Source organism: Pieris rapae, chromosome 3 (assembly GCF_905147795.1).
Source record: "Pieris rapae chromosome 3, ilPieRapa1.1, whole genome shotgun sequence".
NCBI lineage: Eukaryota > Metazoa > Arthropoda > Insecta > Lepidoptera > Pieridae > Pieris > Pieris rapae.
Window position 1 is genome coordinate 2117663 of NC_059511.1, and position 17372 is coordinate 2135034.

At 31.4% G+C, this 17372-nt stretch overlaps 3 protein-coding genes across 4 annotated transcripts; 1 reads left to right on the forward strand and 2 right to left on the reverse strand.

The window, feature by feature from the left end:
* Positions 1-498: 498 nt before the first annotated feature.
* LOC110991838 lies at positions 499-8865 on the reverse strand. 2 transcript variants are annotated; one of them, XM_045634600.1, is made up of 8 exons: positions 7410-8865; positions 7155-7321; positions 6896-7045; positions 6682-6767; positions 4804-4961; positions 4072-4350; positions 3026-3240; positions 499-2406 (listed from the first exon to the last, which is right to left on the reverse strand). In XM_045634600.1, exons 1-7 carry the CDS (start codon positions 8638-8640, stop codon positions 3056-3058), a joined length of 2256 nt encoding a protein of 751 aa, XP_045490556.1. In that variant the 5' UTR covers positions 8641-8865; the 3' UTR covers positions 499-2406; positions 3026-3055. The 2 variants fall into 2 exon arrangements, with proteins under 2 accessions (XP_045490556.1, XP_022113063.2); XM_022257371.2 differs by having other exon boundaries at positions 6896-7051.
* A 328-nt stretch (positions 8866-9193) lies between these two features.
* On the forward strand, positions 9194-14689 carry LOC110991532 (ras-related protein Rab-2A). The gene is made up of 6 exons (XM_022256908.2): positions 9194-9390; positions 9942-10101; positions 10709-10864; positions 11327-11507; positions 12759-12890; positions 13157-14689. Exons 1-5 carry the CDS (start codon positions 9345-9347, stop codon positions 12855-12857), a joined length of 642 nt encoding a protein of 213 aa, XP_022112600.1. The 5' UTR covers positions 9194-9344; the 3' UTR covers positions 12858-12890; positions 13157-14689.
* Positions 14690-14723: 34 nt separating this feature from the next.
* LOC110991521 lies at positions 14724-17287 on the reverse strand. The gene is made up of 5 exons (XM_022256896.2): positions 17021-17287; positions 16751-16956; positions 16382-16585; positions 15707-15861; positions 14724-15498 (listed from the first exon to the last, which is right to left on the reverse strand). The coding sequence occupies exons 1-5, from the start codon at positions 17034-17036 to the stop codon at positions 15279-15281; spliced, it is 801 nt and encodes a 266-aa protein (XP_022112588.2). The 5' UTR covers positions 17037-17287; the 3' UTR covers positions 14724-15278.
* Positions 17288-17372: the final 85 nt, after the last annotated feature.

A 17372-nucleotide genomic window follows, 5' to 3' on the forward strand; every position in this document is an offset into this window, starting at 1 on the left:
TCGCAAATAGTAGGTAATCTTTCAATTGCAATCATTGACTGAATTCATTTAAGTGGTAACTTATAGTTTTATAGATTCTTTAAGCAAATTCCCTGGCGTAGTACGAGCATTGCCGATAAATTCAAATCATATAGTAAAAGAGGTTTACTTTTTAAGGTTTAAGAATTCTAATGCCTGGAAAGTTGTAATGTATTTTCTTTTTTTCTACTCTTTCTCACTTAGTTCTCAGATCAGGTACTCTGTAACATCGATGTAAGTCTCTCTATATCTGCAACACTTGCGCTTGTCGGGCAGTAGTACAATTCAACATTTTATTATATCTATCAAGAATACCGTATAGTGATGATATTCAAAAACATTGTGACTTTTTTTAATGACATTCATTAGTGTTCAAATATAAAGCAAAATATGCTTTCACACAAATGTCTCAATATCTCGCTGGAGTAAAAATGAAATGAATGACAATTGAATATAATCTGGTTTAAAAAGAAAAAATCATTGTTCTATTACCATTTATTCAAAAATACATGTAATAATATGCTTCATGACATCCGGGCTTGTGAAGATATCATTTACGTTTAACAAAAAGAATTTAAATAAATACATCTTCAGTTAACTACACTACGTAGGATTTACATTTTAGTTTCATATAATACAACTCTTGACACTGAAAATTATTTTCCTTTAAAGATAAAATATCGACTCGAGTAAAGAATGGTATACTTTGATACCCCCCTAAAATAAATATGCCTCTACAGTGGAGCAAAAGTCAAAAAGTCAATTCCGGTTTAAGGAATTCTAATAATAGGCTATTTGACAAGATTATAAAAACCATTTCAGCTTTAATAGTAGTGGCTATAAACACAAATCTTATTTATAGAATTTATTTCAAAATGGCGACCCACTACCCTACGAAGTACCAGGCTTGTAATCAACATTAAGGTTTTTAAGTGTTAATTATCATTATTAAATTACATAATTAAATATATTTCGATCGATCAGCGTCCGACGAATTTAAACTCGAAGTACACAACATTAGTATTGCATAGGCGAAATCATAATTTACAACTAAGGTATTAAAATAGGTATTATGTTTTTTTATGTATGATTATAAGATATTTTATTCCATTAAGTCATGTTTTATACAGATTACTTTCAATTAATGTTTATTAATACTGTCAAATAGCCTTAAAAATTGTGATGATTGTACAATAGTTTTCCACTGTCAAAAATCGGATCCAAAAAATTTTCATTTATAAATTAATAATTTTAATAATCTTCAAACTGTGATAGTTCCGTTTTTGTTAAATTTAAATCTTGAATTTAAAAGTAAAAAAAAAATTTTCAGTGTCATTAGTTCGTACTTGGCGCATTTACGAGCCCAAATATGACCGACGAGAGATATTCATTTAAAATTCGTCATTATTGCCATGTGCTAAGGTTTATTTAACAATGGCTCAGCAAACCGGTCAAGACTTAAATAAGGATGTGCTAATATAATTTTGACTAGTAAGCACCAATTTTCTAATGTCTATATTTTATCGTATTCATACTATTTACATGTGGCTAATAAAATTTAGCCAATCACATTTTTGTATATAGATTTTATCATTAAATTGACGTTATACATGGTGTTCTTCAAACGAATTTGAGCGATCAAAAGCTTCATGCATTGATGATATAAAAAATATATTTATTGAAAGTTTGCGCTTAAGAAAGTTTATATAGAAAATACCATCTGCTCGAGCCGTATATAATTCAAATAACGATTGGTATTTTATATAGAAACTGGGAGTCGGTGGTTTAACTAGCCCGTTATTAGAAACTCACAGCGTATATAAAACAGACAAATTAGCGGACAAACTGTTTAAAAATTTAGTTTTTGTATCAAGATGGTAAATACAGGGTGGCTTACCACCGCCTGAAAATACCCTACATGGAATATAAAAATCATATTTTTTTTAATAATTTTCATTATTCTTTAAGTAATAATAATAACGCAGTAATTCAAATCATATTTTATTTTTAATCACGTTTATTAGAGATTTGATCCTAACGATTAGGTGTGGGTACTTACGTAATTAATTCCCAGAAGCAAAAGTTGAAAAATATCGAATCACAAAATTCGCACTACTTTTTTTAGGTGGTTTAAATTTTTTAGTACTAAGCTTTCCATCCAGGACTGCGAAAGGTGAAAGGAATCGAATTTGTGTCAAGTCTATACACAGCAACAGTAGAAAACCTATAAAGGTCGTAATAAAAGCACCCTGTATATAACGTCTCAGAAATACAATGTTATATACCTATATAATCCACACTGAGTAATGTTATACACAAAAATTCGGTGGTTCTCTGGCGACCATAATACGTCACAAATGTTCATTCTTCTTTTGGCTTCTGATTCACCTGAAATATAGACACAAACAAGCTTTCTTATTTACTTCTTATTAAAAAACAGAGGCGCCACAATATTTTAGGAGTACCCTCAAATTTCTGTATCTTTTCGTGATCATTAATTCAACTGGCCTCGAGTCGTCAGATAGTTTGATGTTTTATACAACAGGCAGGAGACTCATCTGTACATAAACAATACCATGGACACTCAATTTGCCAGAAGGCTCGCAAGTGCGTTTTTTGGCCTTTTTGACCCTTGGAACTCGTGGGTAAATGATTCCACATTAGTTGCATTTTCAAACAAATTAAGTTTACTAGTAGCATATTCCATTTGATGAATAAGGCTATATGGGGCCAATTCTTATGCCCCCACACCCCCCCAATATTCAACATACATAATGTAAATAAAAATATTTTTTTTGTAATGAGAAATAAAGTTCTTCAAAGAAACATAAATGATACCTATCATATTTTTCCTACTAAGCAAGAAAGTACTAGGGATTTATTGACGATATAACAAAAATACTAAATCCAAATAATTTTATATTTATAAATTTTCGAAAAGGGGAATTACTGATCTAGACACTACCGAATTATCTCGCGTAAATAAGTAATTTGGCAAGATTCTTACCATATATATGCGAATCAGCAAACACCACTTTCAGGGCTCTGTATACGCAGTTAAATGCGGTGCGTGCATAAGCCGCCTATGGGCCTCGGAGCCCGTGAGAGCCGCCACAGTGATCCCGGCCTGGTACGAAGCCGGGATAGCTATGTGACGTGTACGCGTATCCGCTTCCGTACAACCCGAGTAACGCCATTCGCGAAGGACGTTTGCCACTTGACCTGATAATTTTTAAACGAATTTTATAGGTAAAAAATCATTAGTCTTTATAGAGAATATAGTCTGTGCAAGGAGAAATCTGTAGTGGAGCATGATGCCAACTTAGGGGGGTTTGTCCGTAATTCATGGGAAATAAAGCTATTCTGGGCAGTATTAAGGAGGTACATTAAATTTACAGTACATTTAGCGGAATTTGTAGGGTGTACTTATGATGAGCTTAAAAAAGTCACTATTCTATATTATAAAGGCCTCAAACCAACAATCTAAACCAAATATAAACTCAAATTGTGTCTATAACTAAAATATTAAAAAGCTATATTGATTTTGTATTTAATTTGTTAACATTACTTAGAAGTTAACTTCAATGTCGTGGGTTCGCTGCAGTGCTAAGTTTCTTGATATGGCAACACTGTTGCGTCATTATGGTTCGATATCGAATCTTGATATTTATAAAGGAAAAAAATTGTAAAGTATGTTATTTTGTAAATAAAGCAAAACCGCGAAGCAAAGTATATAATACGCCGGTTCCCTTTCCGCACAGACTATATTCGAACAACACAGAAATTTAAAAGCCGTTTGTTACAGACCAGCTAGTTTTAGTTTTGACATTTAAACTGGAAATTAAAATTAAAATCGAACAACATTTTGTGAAACAAATTGAGAAGAATATTACCTATAAAAAATTATTGAGGTAAATATTTCTTATTTACTTTATTTCATATTTTTCCCCCATTACAACATTTTATTGAAAAATCTTGTCTTTAATGATTTGTATTACGGTTTATTAATAATAAAAATTTAAATAAATGATAGTGATTTATGAATTTTCTCACCAAGCACATTCATCCTATGAAACCGGACATCAGGCACCGCTGTCAAAGGGGACATATCAGTCTCTGGGTCAAATCTGGCCACGATATCCCTCGACCTCACCAGAAGCACTGAAGGGGACACCAGTCGTGACCAGACAACCCCTTCGGAGACGCATACCACTGGGTTACACAGGTACACTCCCCTAGGAGACACCCCAAACACCATCTGATGGTGCCAGGCATCTGGGACCTCACCTTCGCTACCCAGCTGAAGGTTTAAGGTGAGGATTGGTACTGCACCTGAATTATTTTTAATTCAAAATTTATCAGCTCCAATAATTAAGATAATTATTATACAAATAATTATCAAAGAGTAATTATGGTATAGTAAATTCAGCATTACAATTGAATTTAAATAAAAAATCGACGGGATCTGTTAAGGCACACACTTATTTATCAGAAACAAACAAATAATCGAAATAAAATGAAACAGATAAAGAAACCTGAGGCCTAGACCTAAGGTTGTACTTTAGGTCTAGACTTCAAAATTCGCCACTGTTTTGTTCCTATAAACATATGTAAATAGAAGTGTAAATCTATATTTTAAAGGTTCTTGACATTCAGAGAAACAACAATAAGTATAACTTCGGTATGTGAAATCCAATCCACTTTCTTCATGCACACCAAGCTTTGGTTCGTGGACAGCCGGGATTCAATCCCATCATGACGACGAGTGCTCTATAGAGTTCTTACCCAATGAAATCCAATCAGCAAGCCAATGTAACAATGAAATACTTCTTTCGGGATATGTTGGGAAGAATCTCGCTGTGACCAAGCCATCTGAGGCCTTTTGTATGCCTGTGACGATATCTGATGCCGTGCAACCCGCCACAGAGCGTGACAATAAATACCTTCAAATAACGAAAAATACTTATTCATAACATACTAATTGAAGATCTTATAATAAGCTTTAAAATAATTCGATGAGTCAATTGAGTTCAATTAGACAATTTTTGAAGTGAGACTTCTTTAGAATCGTTGTGATTTCAAACCGGATGCAACGGAAAAAAGAGACAGAAAAATTAATTCATATGATTTAACGTGGGAGAAAATGAGATAAACTTCTTTAGAATCATCGTGATTTCAAACCGGATGCAACGGATGGACGGACAGTAAAAGAGACAGAAACAGAAATCCATAAGATTTAACGTGGGAGTAAATGAGATAGGAGGCATTTTACAGCTTCTTTTTACTGCCGCTTTTTTCATTTTATCCAATTTCAAACTTTCGTTGTTTTAAATTTGCCAAATCAAAGATTTATATTAAACTTATAAATTAAAATTAATCATTAAAATATACTGTTTTTAAAGATAAGTTTAATATATTTAGATATTGAAAAATGTTTAATTTATATATGATTAATTATAAAAACTTTGTTTTTGAAGGTTTCACTTCTACCACGTGTGAATTGCACATATGTTTTTTTTTATAAGTGTGTCAAGATAAGGATTACTCCAAATATACATGAATCAACAACAATCTTACTAAGGTCAGATTCAGTCATCAATACATATTTTTTAAAGAAGAAGCGGTTTTTTTATCAAAACTGTACACTCAAAAACTTGAAAAAACAAACTTCTTTTTCAATAAAGTTTCTATTAGTAGTACTCAAGTAAAACAAAACAATATTAGTTAATGTTGGCTTATTAATTTTCTATATATATATATATTCTATGTACATATATATGTATATTATTACTGTAATGTATCTTTCAATTGTATTGTAAATACTGCTACTTCAAACTTGATTGGCCTTATTATAAATCTTTTAATAAGAAATACTTTAATGAGCTTGAGCAATGTTACTTCTAACTGAAAATTACAGAATACCTTTTCAAATAATGAGGTATGGTACTTGCCTACATATTCTATAACAAAATTACAAAAAACAAAACACCATGGATTAAAGGTACTGTACTAACACATTTACGATGTTAGTACTGTTTTGATTACAGTACTTTATAATTGTGCTGGTTATGTATAAAAAGTTTATTTATTTGTCACAGCCAACTAGCTAAGTTAGGCCTTCAATTAACAGCCTAGGCGTTTAAGTAAACGGCGCCGTTTAACTAACGGCCTGAAAGATGTTCAGCCAGTTGATCAAATAGCTAGGCAAATGACTTGAATCGATGACGTTTCATTACTTGCCTAGCCTGTTAATTTAAATTTACTTCCACTTTCTGCCGCTCTCAAACTCGAAACGAAACTTTTTAAACTGTCTATACGGCGTCGGCAAACCACAACTTTGATTGGTGTTTTCCAAACTTTATGAAAAATAACAAGTACAATGAGAGAGTGTAGTAACAATTATTATAATGTGAACTTGACTTAAGCAATTTAATTTTAAAAGAAATATTTTTTATGTCATATTTTTCATCTTATTTATTTCTGCCAAATAATGATTATAGTTTAAATGGCGTAAGCATTAGCCAGCCAGTTTATTAAATGTTGTAAAAAACAGTAACTTTCAGGCCGTTACTTAAACGGCTAGGCTGTTAATTAAACTGCTGATTGAGCTAGTTGGCTGCGACATATAAATATAATCATTAATATAATGGCTTTTGGTATTACCTTGGTATAGGTGCATTGTTGGCCCTTTGTCTTGTGCCTACTGCAACATTAATTCTTTCAGTATTTACAGGAACTCCTAGTGCAAGCTGAAAATTACATTAACAAATAATATCTGTGTATTTCAAAGCTTTGTCATTATTCACAATGTATGTCAGGCACAAATGGGTAAAGCTTACTTCTCCCTAGTACAAATTGTGCAAGACAGTATACTTACAAATACGTTAACTATTGCTGTAGCGCCACAGGCAGATGTGCCTATCTGCGTGACTTGTCTTTCACATGCTTCTCGCTCAGACCACACCATGCACCGTGGAGCTTCTACACAAGGTTCACTAGCCTGTGAGGGACCAGCCACAGGCTCAGGCTCATTCTAAAAGTAGAAATATACTTTCTGTTCTCAAATACTTAAGCTATTTTAACAAATAACATATTTCCAGACTTTCACTATAATTGAATTAATGCTAAGTAAGTACCTCACAAGTAGAACTTTGACCTTCATCACTTTTAGGCTGATCAGTCATAAGTCTCTTTGCCATGTTGACATGATATAATGCTGTTGTCAAGTTAACCGAGTCAATTGTTGCATTTTCACCTTGATTTATTTTATGAGCCATGCCTACATCCTTTTTTTCTTCATTGTCTATAATAAAGAACATAGCTCACATTACAATAGGACTCCATATAAGAAAATATTTATATAAAAAGATTTTGTACAAAAGCTTACTTACAATTTAAAATTTCTCTAGCTGAAACCAAATCACCGCTGGAGCCATGTGCAGTATTTGGTTCAGGATTTGGATCATTAGCCATTGTCCTCCGAACTCTTAGGCACTCTCCTCTCACATTCACATGAGTAATGTACTCTGTACGAGTTACCCTTAACTTTTTAACTATGTTACAGTGATCCTGTACATGAACATTATCACTGCTAGTAGATGGCACATCAAATATTGATGGTTTATTAACAGTACTACTTTGTGCTACAGGATGCATAAGTGGCTGTACCACACCAGGCTGATATTCTGGTGATGTTCCTCTTATAACATGCTCATTGACTTCAGGAACACTAACAACCTCTATATCAGCTTCAGGTGTTGATTCGTCACCTGTGTCTGCTTCGCAGGAGGGTCCAGGGTCAAAGTCCATTTCCAAGAAGTCCATATCAGGACTGGAAGCTCGTGAACCAGGTCTGTTATTTACTGCTTGAGGTACAGCTGGCACAGCTGGAGCTATTGCTGAATTTGGGGTCAATGGTAATCCCATATCTAAGCTGAAGAAAGAACTTGGGAGATCAGCTAAATGTTCACCACCTCTATATGTATAAATACAACCATCTTCAGATCCCAGTGAATAATCATCATTTCCTGTATCACTTGAACTGTCTTCACCTTCAGGCACAGGCCTTTTGAGCCTTAGTGTTGATGGTCTTTTCTTATTTTCTTTTCCTTCACTATTACAAGATGTGCTTTCACATTTGCTAGTTGAAACTATAGGAAGGCCACTTGTAGAAGGTTCATTGGTTTCTTGAATGTAGAGCTTTTCGTTACTAGTTTTTTCACTACTAGTTTTTTCACTTTCACTTGGAGCTTTTTCACAACATGAGTCTATAAAATCATTAGAATTAGTCATATTCTTGCTACAGCTTGCTTGCCTTATAAAATGTGAACTTGTTGCACTATTTTCGTAAATTGAAATGGCCATATGTGATCTTTCTACGTGTTCCACAGAATTGGTTTGTTGGTCATTAGGTTCTAAACTTGTATTACTTTGTGTATCAGCTGACCTCTGTACAATTTGTGTAAAAGTTTCTTTTTCGTTTGACGTCGTTTCGCACACTTCGTCATCGCCATCACCTTGTCCTCTTTCCTTTAACGTGTCTTTACTCGAATTGTGTTCTACGTTAACTAATTCTTGTTCCTGTATATTCCTCATTGATGAAGATTCTTCCTTAGCTTCCATTATATTACAAACAAGATTCTTTAAAATTCGTCGGCATTGTATACATGAAGGTTACCTACGTTAAAATTAGGGACGTTATGAATCTTATCGGCAATATACAAAACACAATATTGTTAATTATTTAATAGCAATAAAATAACTCAAACTCGAAACTATAAAAAGCTTATTTTTAATTGAATAATGAATAATAACAAACTATTTTTCAACTGATACTTATGAACAGATAAATCATAAATTATTGTCAAAATTCAAATAACAAGGATAGAAAAAACAGATTATGTATTTTATAGTATAGAATATATAGAATAATTTATAGTATAGACTATAAATATAATACTAGTATACACACTCGCAGACACTTACTCTTGTTTCTATTGACTTCGAAAACATGAGTTACAAACCCCAAAACATTTATTAATTTCTAGCTGATCTATTCGAGACCCTAATTTAGAGTTATGAGGTATCTAATGAACTTGTCTGTAATAACCGTATACTTCTTATATTTGTCAATTGTCCTTACAGCGAAATGAGAATGCATGTTGTCAAATTCTACATGACAATTTTATTAAATACGAGCATCTTACGATTTATCCAGCTGTGAAAATCTAAAATTGCGTCTAATTTTATTTTACGAGAATAAAAAGTTAATATAACGTAAATTGATTTACAAGTTTTAAATCGTAATATAATCGATAGAAGTTAAAATGGCTTACGCCTACTTGTTTAAATACATCATCATTGGAGATACAGGTATTGATTTTATTTCCTGAAATTATTTTATACGTATTTTGTTCGTGGTTTGTATCTCTAATATTAGTTTTTGGAATTATTATTTATAATAGCTGTAGATTAAGACAGATTTCGTTCTGCCTTTGTATTAAAATTCTTATTTTAATCTCTTTTCTTTCTATAGATAGCATTATGTCCTAGTGTTCCGCCTACGCTTAATATAAAAGTAGGCTTTAATTGATTATTTAATGGCATTTACTCAAAGTGTGTTAAATCTTACTAAAATAATTCTTAAATTTTATAATGAACTTAAATCAAGATACCTTTAATTTTCGTTCAGTATCAAGGACATTTTTCTTTGTTATTGTGCAACAAAGAACAAAGTAATGTCATAAAAAAATTGTTTTTATAGTTATTTTATTTCCCGGTTTTATTTGTTTTCAGGCTTTTCAGACTGACCTTGTTTTTTCATTTAAAAGTCAGTGATCATTTTCTTTTCATTATAGCCATCATCTAAAAAATATTATTATTAAAAACAATATTATGAACCTAATATAACAATTTTTCACAAGGTGTGGGCAAGTCTTGTCTGCTACTACAGTTTACAGACAAGAGGTTCCAGCCTGTTCATGATTTAACTATTGGTGTGGAATTTGGAGCTCGTATGATTACTATTGATGGCAAACAAATCAAACTGCAGATATGGGATACTGCTGGCCAAGAAGCATTCAGGTATTACATTTTATAGTTTTTCTAATGTAAACTTAATTTCAAAGGTAAGCATTATTAAGTTAGTTACTGATCTCTCACCAACTATAACCCAAGTTTGTTACAAATATATTTAAATACATTATATTATGTTACATTATACCTTTCCTTCATCAGCAGCAGAATTTTTTAAAACTTGTAGCCTACATCTTTTAATGTCTACTGTAAAATTTCTAGCTTCCGAAAATTGTACCAGTCATGTATAACTGTAGTTGGTGACCCTAATGTATTTATATGTACTTATTGAAATGAAGTACAATGAACTAGGTTAATAAACTAATGTTATTGTTTTGTACACTTTTGTTACTATGTATTTAAACATTGTAAACTAGTGGACATATAAAAGTTTATTGAATAAAATGGGCAACAAACCAACAAGCATTACTTAATTTTAAAACTTCTTATGTTTTGTATTTGTGTTCGCATTGATTTGGGTTGTGATCATTTTTTTTTCCTTTTTAATTATTTTTCTTTGGCTTATGTAATTTATTAGGTGCTTGTAAGTAAGATAAGTTTTATTATTATTATATATTACAAGTAACATTTATTTATTTGATGTTCTTTATTACAGATCAATCACTCGTTCTTACTACAGAGGTGCTGCAGGTGCTCTTCTAGTATATGATATTACTAGGCGAGAGACATTCAATCATCTTACTACCTGGCTTGAAGATGCACGCCAACATTCCAACTCTAATATGGTTATTATGCTTATTGGAAATAAGAGGTAAGAAATGTGCATACATCATTATAATTTATTTTGGATTAAATACATTATAGTCACATTAAGTAAGATACATTGATGAAAATCATATTATTGCAAATTAATATAAAGAGATAGATATTATCTAAAGTCTATACAACACTAACTAATGAATCACATATATACTTATTATGATTCATCAGTTGAAATAGGGAGTAATCTTAAAAGGTAAATTCATGCATGTTTTTATGTTCCATTATATTTTTTACTCTCATTCCTGCTTAAACATTGTTTATGTACATGTTTTATCTACAAGTAAACAAAAGCAATACTTACTATCAGTACATGTATTGTTAATGCTATGACTAAGTATTTGCATATATTTCTTGGCCAGGAATGTTGTGGCAATAAGAAAATATTTTATTATCAAATTACCAAAAAAGAGATTGCGATGAATTTAGATAAATTTTAAATGAATCATTCCAGTGATCTAGAGTCACGACGCGAAGTAAAGAAAGAGGAAGGTGAGGCATTCGCCCGTGAACATGGACTTGTGTTTATGGAGACGTCAGCAAAAACTGCCGCTAACGTTGAGGAGGCTTTCATTAACACTGCTAAGGAGATCTACGAAAAGATCCAAGAGGGTGTTTTCGACATTAACAACGAGGTTTGTTATAATCACATTGTATTGATTATTTTTGTATTCTTTAAATATTAATTATACATAAAATAATCTACTAGATACTTCAATTTCTATCTCCTGACACACTCCTCCACTTATTTAACGCAGTTATTTTATATTTCCGAATTAATTCGACTAAGGGTCCTTCAAGAAAAGAGCGTAACAATTCTTAAAAGGCCGACAACGCACTACGACAAACGACAACTTATGTCCTCGGAAACGACATGACGGTTACTTAAATTCTCTCCCCATTTTGTTTTTTTTTATTTATTTTGAAATCGTGGTAATTTGACATTTATCTCTGGACCCTTGAGTTTCAAATTATCGAGAGTAGATTGTACTCTTTTTTTAATATCGATGACATTTCGTTAAAATGGTTACATGAAAGACGAAAATAAAATGAATATTCAATAATAACGTCTGGATCAAGTGTCAATAAAAATGCTATTGACCCGAACAACGGAAGGTGATTAAATAAATTGTGTCTTATTTGATTTAAATTACTGGCACTTATATTATTATAAAGGTTTGACTCGTTCAGACTTGAGATATAAAAGTAAATTTATTTATTTGATTTAGGCACTACAAAATCAACTTAAATATTATTTACGAGAATAAAAACGATTTTATTACATTATTTACTTTATATGTTTGCTTTAGAGTAGGGATCTTAAGTCCCGCTGGCTATGCTATGATCATTTGTTGATCTAATAGGCAAGTAGCAGCCTTCTCTGCCTGACACACGCCCTCGACTTTTTGGGTCTAAGTCAAGCCGGTTTCCTCTCGTTGTTTTCATGCACTTTTCGAGCGAATGTTAAATGCACTCATAGAAAGTCCATTGGTGCACAGCTAGGGATGGAACCTACGACCTGAAAGTCACACGCTGAATCCACTAGGCCAACACTGCTCTGCACTATAATATATGTATATATATGTTAATACATTTTAATTAAAGATGATAAGTGGCAGTTGAATTTATATTTGAATAGGGCGCCCCTTCTATTACCACATAGCGATCACTACTGCTCTGGAAACAGTGTACCGAATAAGAAGGGCGACCGCAAAACCTATATTACTCGTTTCATAGAAAACCAAGATTTGGTAGAACTTGCATATATACTTACTTGTGCATATATAAATGCGGTCAACCCGACTTAGGTTATGTTGACTTTCTTAGTTTTTATTCCTAATTCACCCAGACGAATTTATTTATTGGTTTATTGTTGTGCACTATAGGCGAACGGCATCAAGATTGGGCCCCAGCACTCGACAGCGGGAGGGGCGAAGGCGGGAGGCGCGGGAGCGGGGGGCGCGGCCGGGGGTGGATGCTGTTAGGTGCTCGGTTGCACACACTGAGCGGGCTTCTAGGTACAGACAGACCTTTTTTAATAGGTTCAAACAGAATTGTTAATTATTTCTCGAAAATTGAATACCTTAAACTTCTGCTAAAAACTTTAGCACTGCTGATGTTAACATGATTTAAGATTTTTCTTTTAATAGATCTTTCCAGCTGTCAATATAAGGGATATTATAGATTCTTTTACTAATTTTTATTTTTTTTATATAGGTACTTAGCAGGCTTTCAACTCAGTTACATGAAATTTTTATTTTTAACAAGTATTTTTTTATTACAGGAAAGGTACAGATGTGTGCAATATATACGGATATGGAACTTACTGCATGCCGGATTAAATTAATTTTTATAAGCTACAATAGGTTGCGTTTAAATGTCTAGGGTGGACTCTGGTCAGTCCACACTAGCATTAATATATTCTTCTTGTATTTTACCTGTTATAGGTGAATATAAAGTACTGTATTAACATCTTATATGGAATTTAATTAACTGTTTGCTGCTTGTTATAATGATAGTATTACATTTCAAATACTATGGTGGTTTTTAACAGGGCTTACATATGACTGAAATGTTATAGTTTAAAGCTTTCCAACCCTATTATTATAATGAGCAGTGGACCGTGATTATCTTGTATTGGGATGGCCTTGAGCATATGTATGATTTACTTACAAAACCTTAGCATGTATCAATTATGATTAAAGTATGGAGTAGCTCCAACATACGGTTGCATGGACATCCATTTAAAGAAAAATTATGTACTTTAGGAATTATGTTATTAGTACGGCAGTAAAGTTATCTTCTCAAATCTTTAAATTAGACTTAAGTCAACCGTTTATAAAAAGATTGGACTATGGCTAAGTCTGCAATTCACTTATAAGGTCAATGCATGCATGACCTACTTGACAATTAACTTTGACTTCAGTTCACACTAATTGACAACTGACATTTTTTATAAAAACATTTGTCAACTTGTTACAGCTTGGAATTTTCTCCGTCTTACAGTTATTTAGTACAATTTCAGCTTTTAGCTACTTTTTAACAGCCCAGCTTAGCCTACAGACGTGTCAAAAAGTTGGAATGTAATAATTATTTTAACAAAGTTGTTGAAACTGTCACAGAGATCAGTTCTAAACAGTTAAGCCCATAAAGTATAGCTTTGGTATGAAAAATGTAAATGTTTGATGTTAGCTTATGTGTTGTATTGTGTTGCTATGACGCATTTACATTAATATTTGATTATGGAACAACTAATTTTACTGCTATTCTCTTTATGGTCGTTTTTTAATTCTTGACGTTTTAAAATCGCTTCTAGCGCATCTCGTGTTAACAATTCATTTTAAATAAATTGCTAATTTGTGATTTATGTGTAATTATTAAATTTAGTGTGTTTATTTATGACCAATACACTATATTTGAAATAATTTCAAAGTGCAATGATTATTATTTATATAAATATCTTTTTATAACTATAAATGTTTATTTCTACAACTCGTAATAGATTCTTTTAAATATCTTGTTGAACTAATATCCCTGAATTCGCGACGAATTTTAAATAAATTAATAGTAATGAACTATGGTAATAAAGCCATGAAAAAGGGTACATTTTACAGGCGTGAACACAAGTAAAACCAAAGTTGTTTATCAGGCAACCTTGTGGACAGTTATTTGTATTAAAGAGAACTGCTTGCATAGTAAAGGACATGAAATAAGGTTATTTTTAAGTTTAGCACATTATGATGTAGTAATATTTTATAAGGTTACAATGTGCGACATATTTGTAAAGCATATTCATTAAATAAATGTTTTAAAGGTATAATTGTTTTTTTTTTTAAATAAGAATACAATAATAAGAGGTTGAGATAAAACATTTTATTTTATATTACTATTTACACAAGTAGCAAAATCAATATTTACTAATGCAGTTGCCTTGTTTCTAGAAAAGGTCCTGCCCTGAGCACTTTCTAAAAAGTACATATTTCATATAAGAATCTGGTTTATATAACCAAAAATGGACAGATTTTAGTATTTATCATCAAACCAAATAGTATCAATGTTGATCAAACTTTATTTTTACCCTAGAATAGAAATGTTAGTCCAAATTCGTGTAAATCATGATATTATAATTTCCATAATTCATCCAAAATGCAACTTTATAGCATTATCAAATTTAAATGCCATCATTAAAACCTTCTGCTGTTAACAATAAATAACATTTAGATAAAATGAATGTTAATATTATATATTCAATTTACATTACATTATTATTACATTACATTTATTGCCATTTAAATTACAATGCCCAAGTAAATTTTCAATGGGATTATTAAAGATAAATATGTCCCTTCCTTTTCAGTGAAACTTGTACTAACCCCCCAGATTGTAAATTGAAAGTCCTGGAAATGTTATCTGAAATACGTGTTTAATGTTACAAATAGTGAGTTTATTGCTGGCGCTGTCTTCATTTTCACTTGTCCATTGCTCCTTACTTCAGCATTAGGTAAAATAACTTCACTTAGCTCAAATATTGTAACATCTAATGTAATCATATAAAATATTTGATTTTGCAGATTTTGGTACATCACTTGGACTAATTCTAGTTCATTTAAACACTCCTTTTTAAGGCTGAAACAAGTGTTTTCATATAAAAGATTTTCAGTCTCACACATTAACAGTATTCATTTATAAAAAAATCATGTTATTTTTCTGCTGATTTTATGAGAGAAATTTTATTACTTTTGTTATATTATAACTATAAGTTTTTTTTAATATTTAAACTCAATGTATAAAACTTATAGTTGCAACAAATGTTAGCCTGTGAATTAAAAAATACCTGTTCCAAATTCTCCGCATCTCACCAACCTCAAATTTAAATGATACTTTCTGGGTTATATCAGTTTGTGGTACTTTAAAGCCAATTATGAAGAGATCTGTACTTTTAGATGTATCAACATTGAGAAAATTTAATCCTATTTGTAGTAACTGCAACTAAAATTAGAATAGTTTTAGCACAAAATAATTCTGCATGTATTTAATGTAGCGAATAATTTACAACATGTAAATGATAAATTAGATATGTACACTATTAAAACAACTAAAAATTAAGTTTTAGTTTAACTAGTTTGAAAACTGATAAAAAATACACGATTTAGATGTGGATTTTTTTGGTACTTATTTTCTCAAATCTAGATAGAACAATAACTTTCAAAAGGAAATTAGGATTCACTTTTATAAATTAGAAGTCCTAGTCTTAGCCGGCAGACTACTTAATTATATAGAATTCTGATCAATGGACAATAATGTGTCAGTCCATGTTATCATGGCAATTCTAATAGCATTAGTAATATCCACTTTTGTAGAGTTATCCAAAAGTTTAGCAATAACTGAAAAATAATACTATTGACGGATACTGCTAATAAATGAATTGGTATACAACTCATAAAAGGTAGGAGATAGAAGGTAATATCATCATAATAAATATAAAAATTTCATTGATTTATTACCATACCTGTGAAAAATTATATTCCTTTATGTTACAGTCAAATATATTTTGCAAGGAACTCTTTACAGATAGACCAACTCTTTGTTCACCCCTTTCAAGCATGTAAGGTAAGTGGATGGCATCTGTTAGAGTTAAATGTGTACCCCATGTCAGAAAAATTGCTTCATAAGCAGTTTTTGTTTTTGATTCCTTTACTGATTCCACTCTTAGCTAAAAGATATTAAGATATCCGGTTATATTCATGGGTATATTTAAGAACAAGATAATTGATTTCTTTGTGATTAATTTAACAAATAAAAAATAACTACAAAACAATCAATTACATATATCAAGGTAAGAAGTTTTTTTCTTGGGTAAACCATTTTTTTAACATACCAAGATTCCATTAGGATCTTCTGGAGAGAACTTCAGGTATGGTAATTCTTCAAAAGAAACAGTGAACTTAATGGATGCTGCGAAAACTGCACGAACAAGGTGTTGTTTAATTTTTGTTGCATATTGCTTTAATTTCACTTCGTTAAAATGCAAGTTATTTAAAGGGGACACTGCATTAATCCTCCATTGATTTTCATTGTAAATAACTGAAAGAAATGCGGATTAAATATACTTTTTTTACATTTAATAAACGGATAGTTGATTACTTACTCGCTAGATGATCCATGGATGAGAAAACTGATTAATATTATGCGCTGCAGAAGTAATTTTTCTTTAAAGAAACCATACAAAATAATTACTAGTTATTATGTATATTTAAGAGTGAAAAACTGACGCAACGCATATTATTAATTATACTACAGCTGGCACATAGAAGTAATTTTTATCATCCAAAATAATTACATGTACAGAAATACAAACACAACAAGAACTTAATAAACAACTTGTGGTTAAATTTCAAAAAGCTGTAACCGTTGATTTTGAAATTATATTTTGATCACAGATTGTTAAACTTGATATTATATATTTACTATCTTGGCGTTTGACAAACCACCACAGTGAA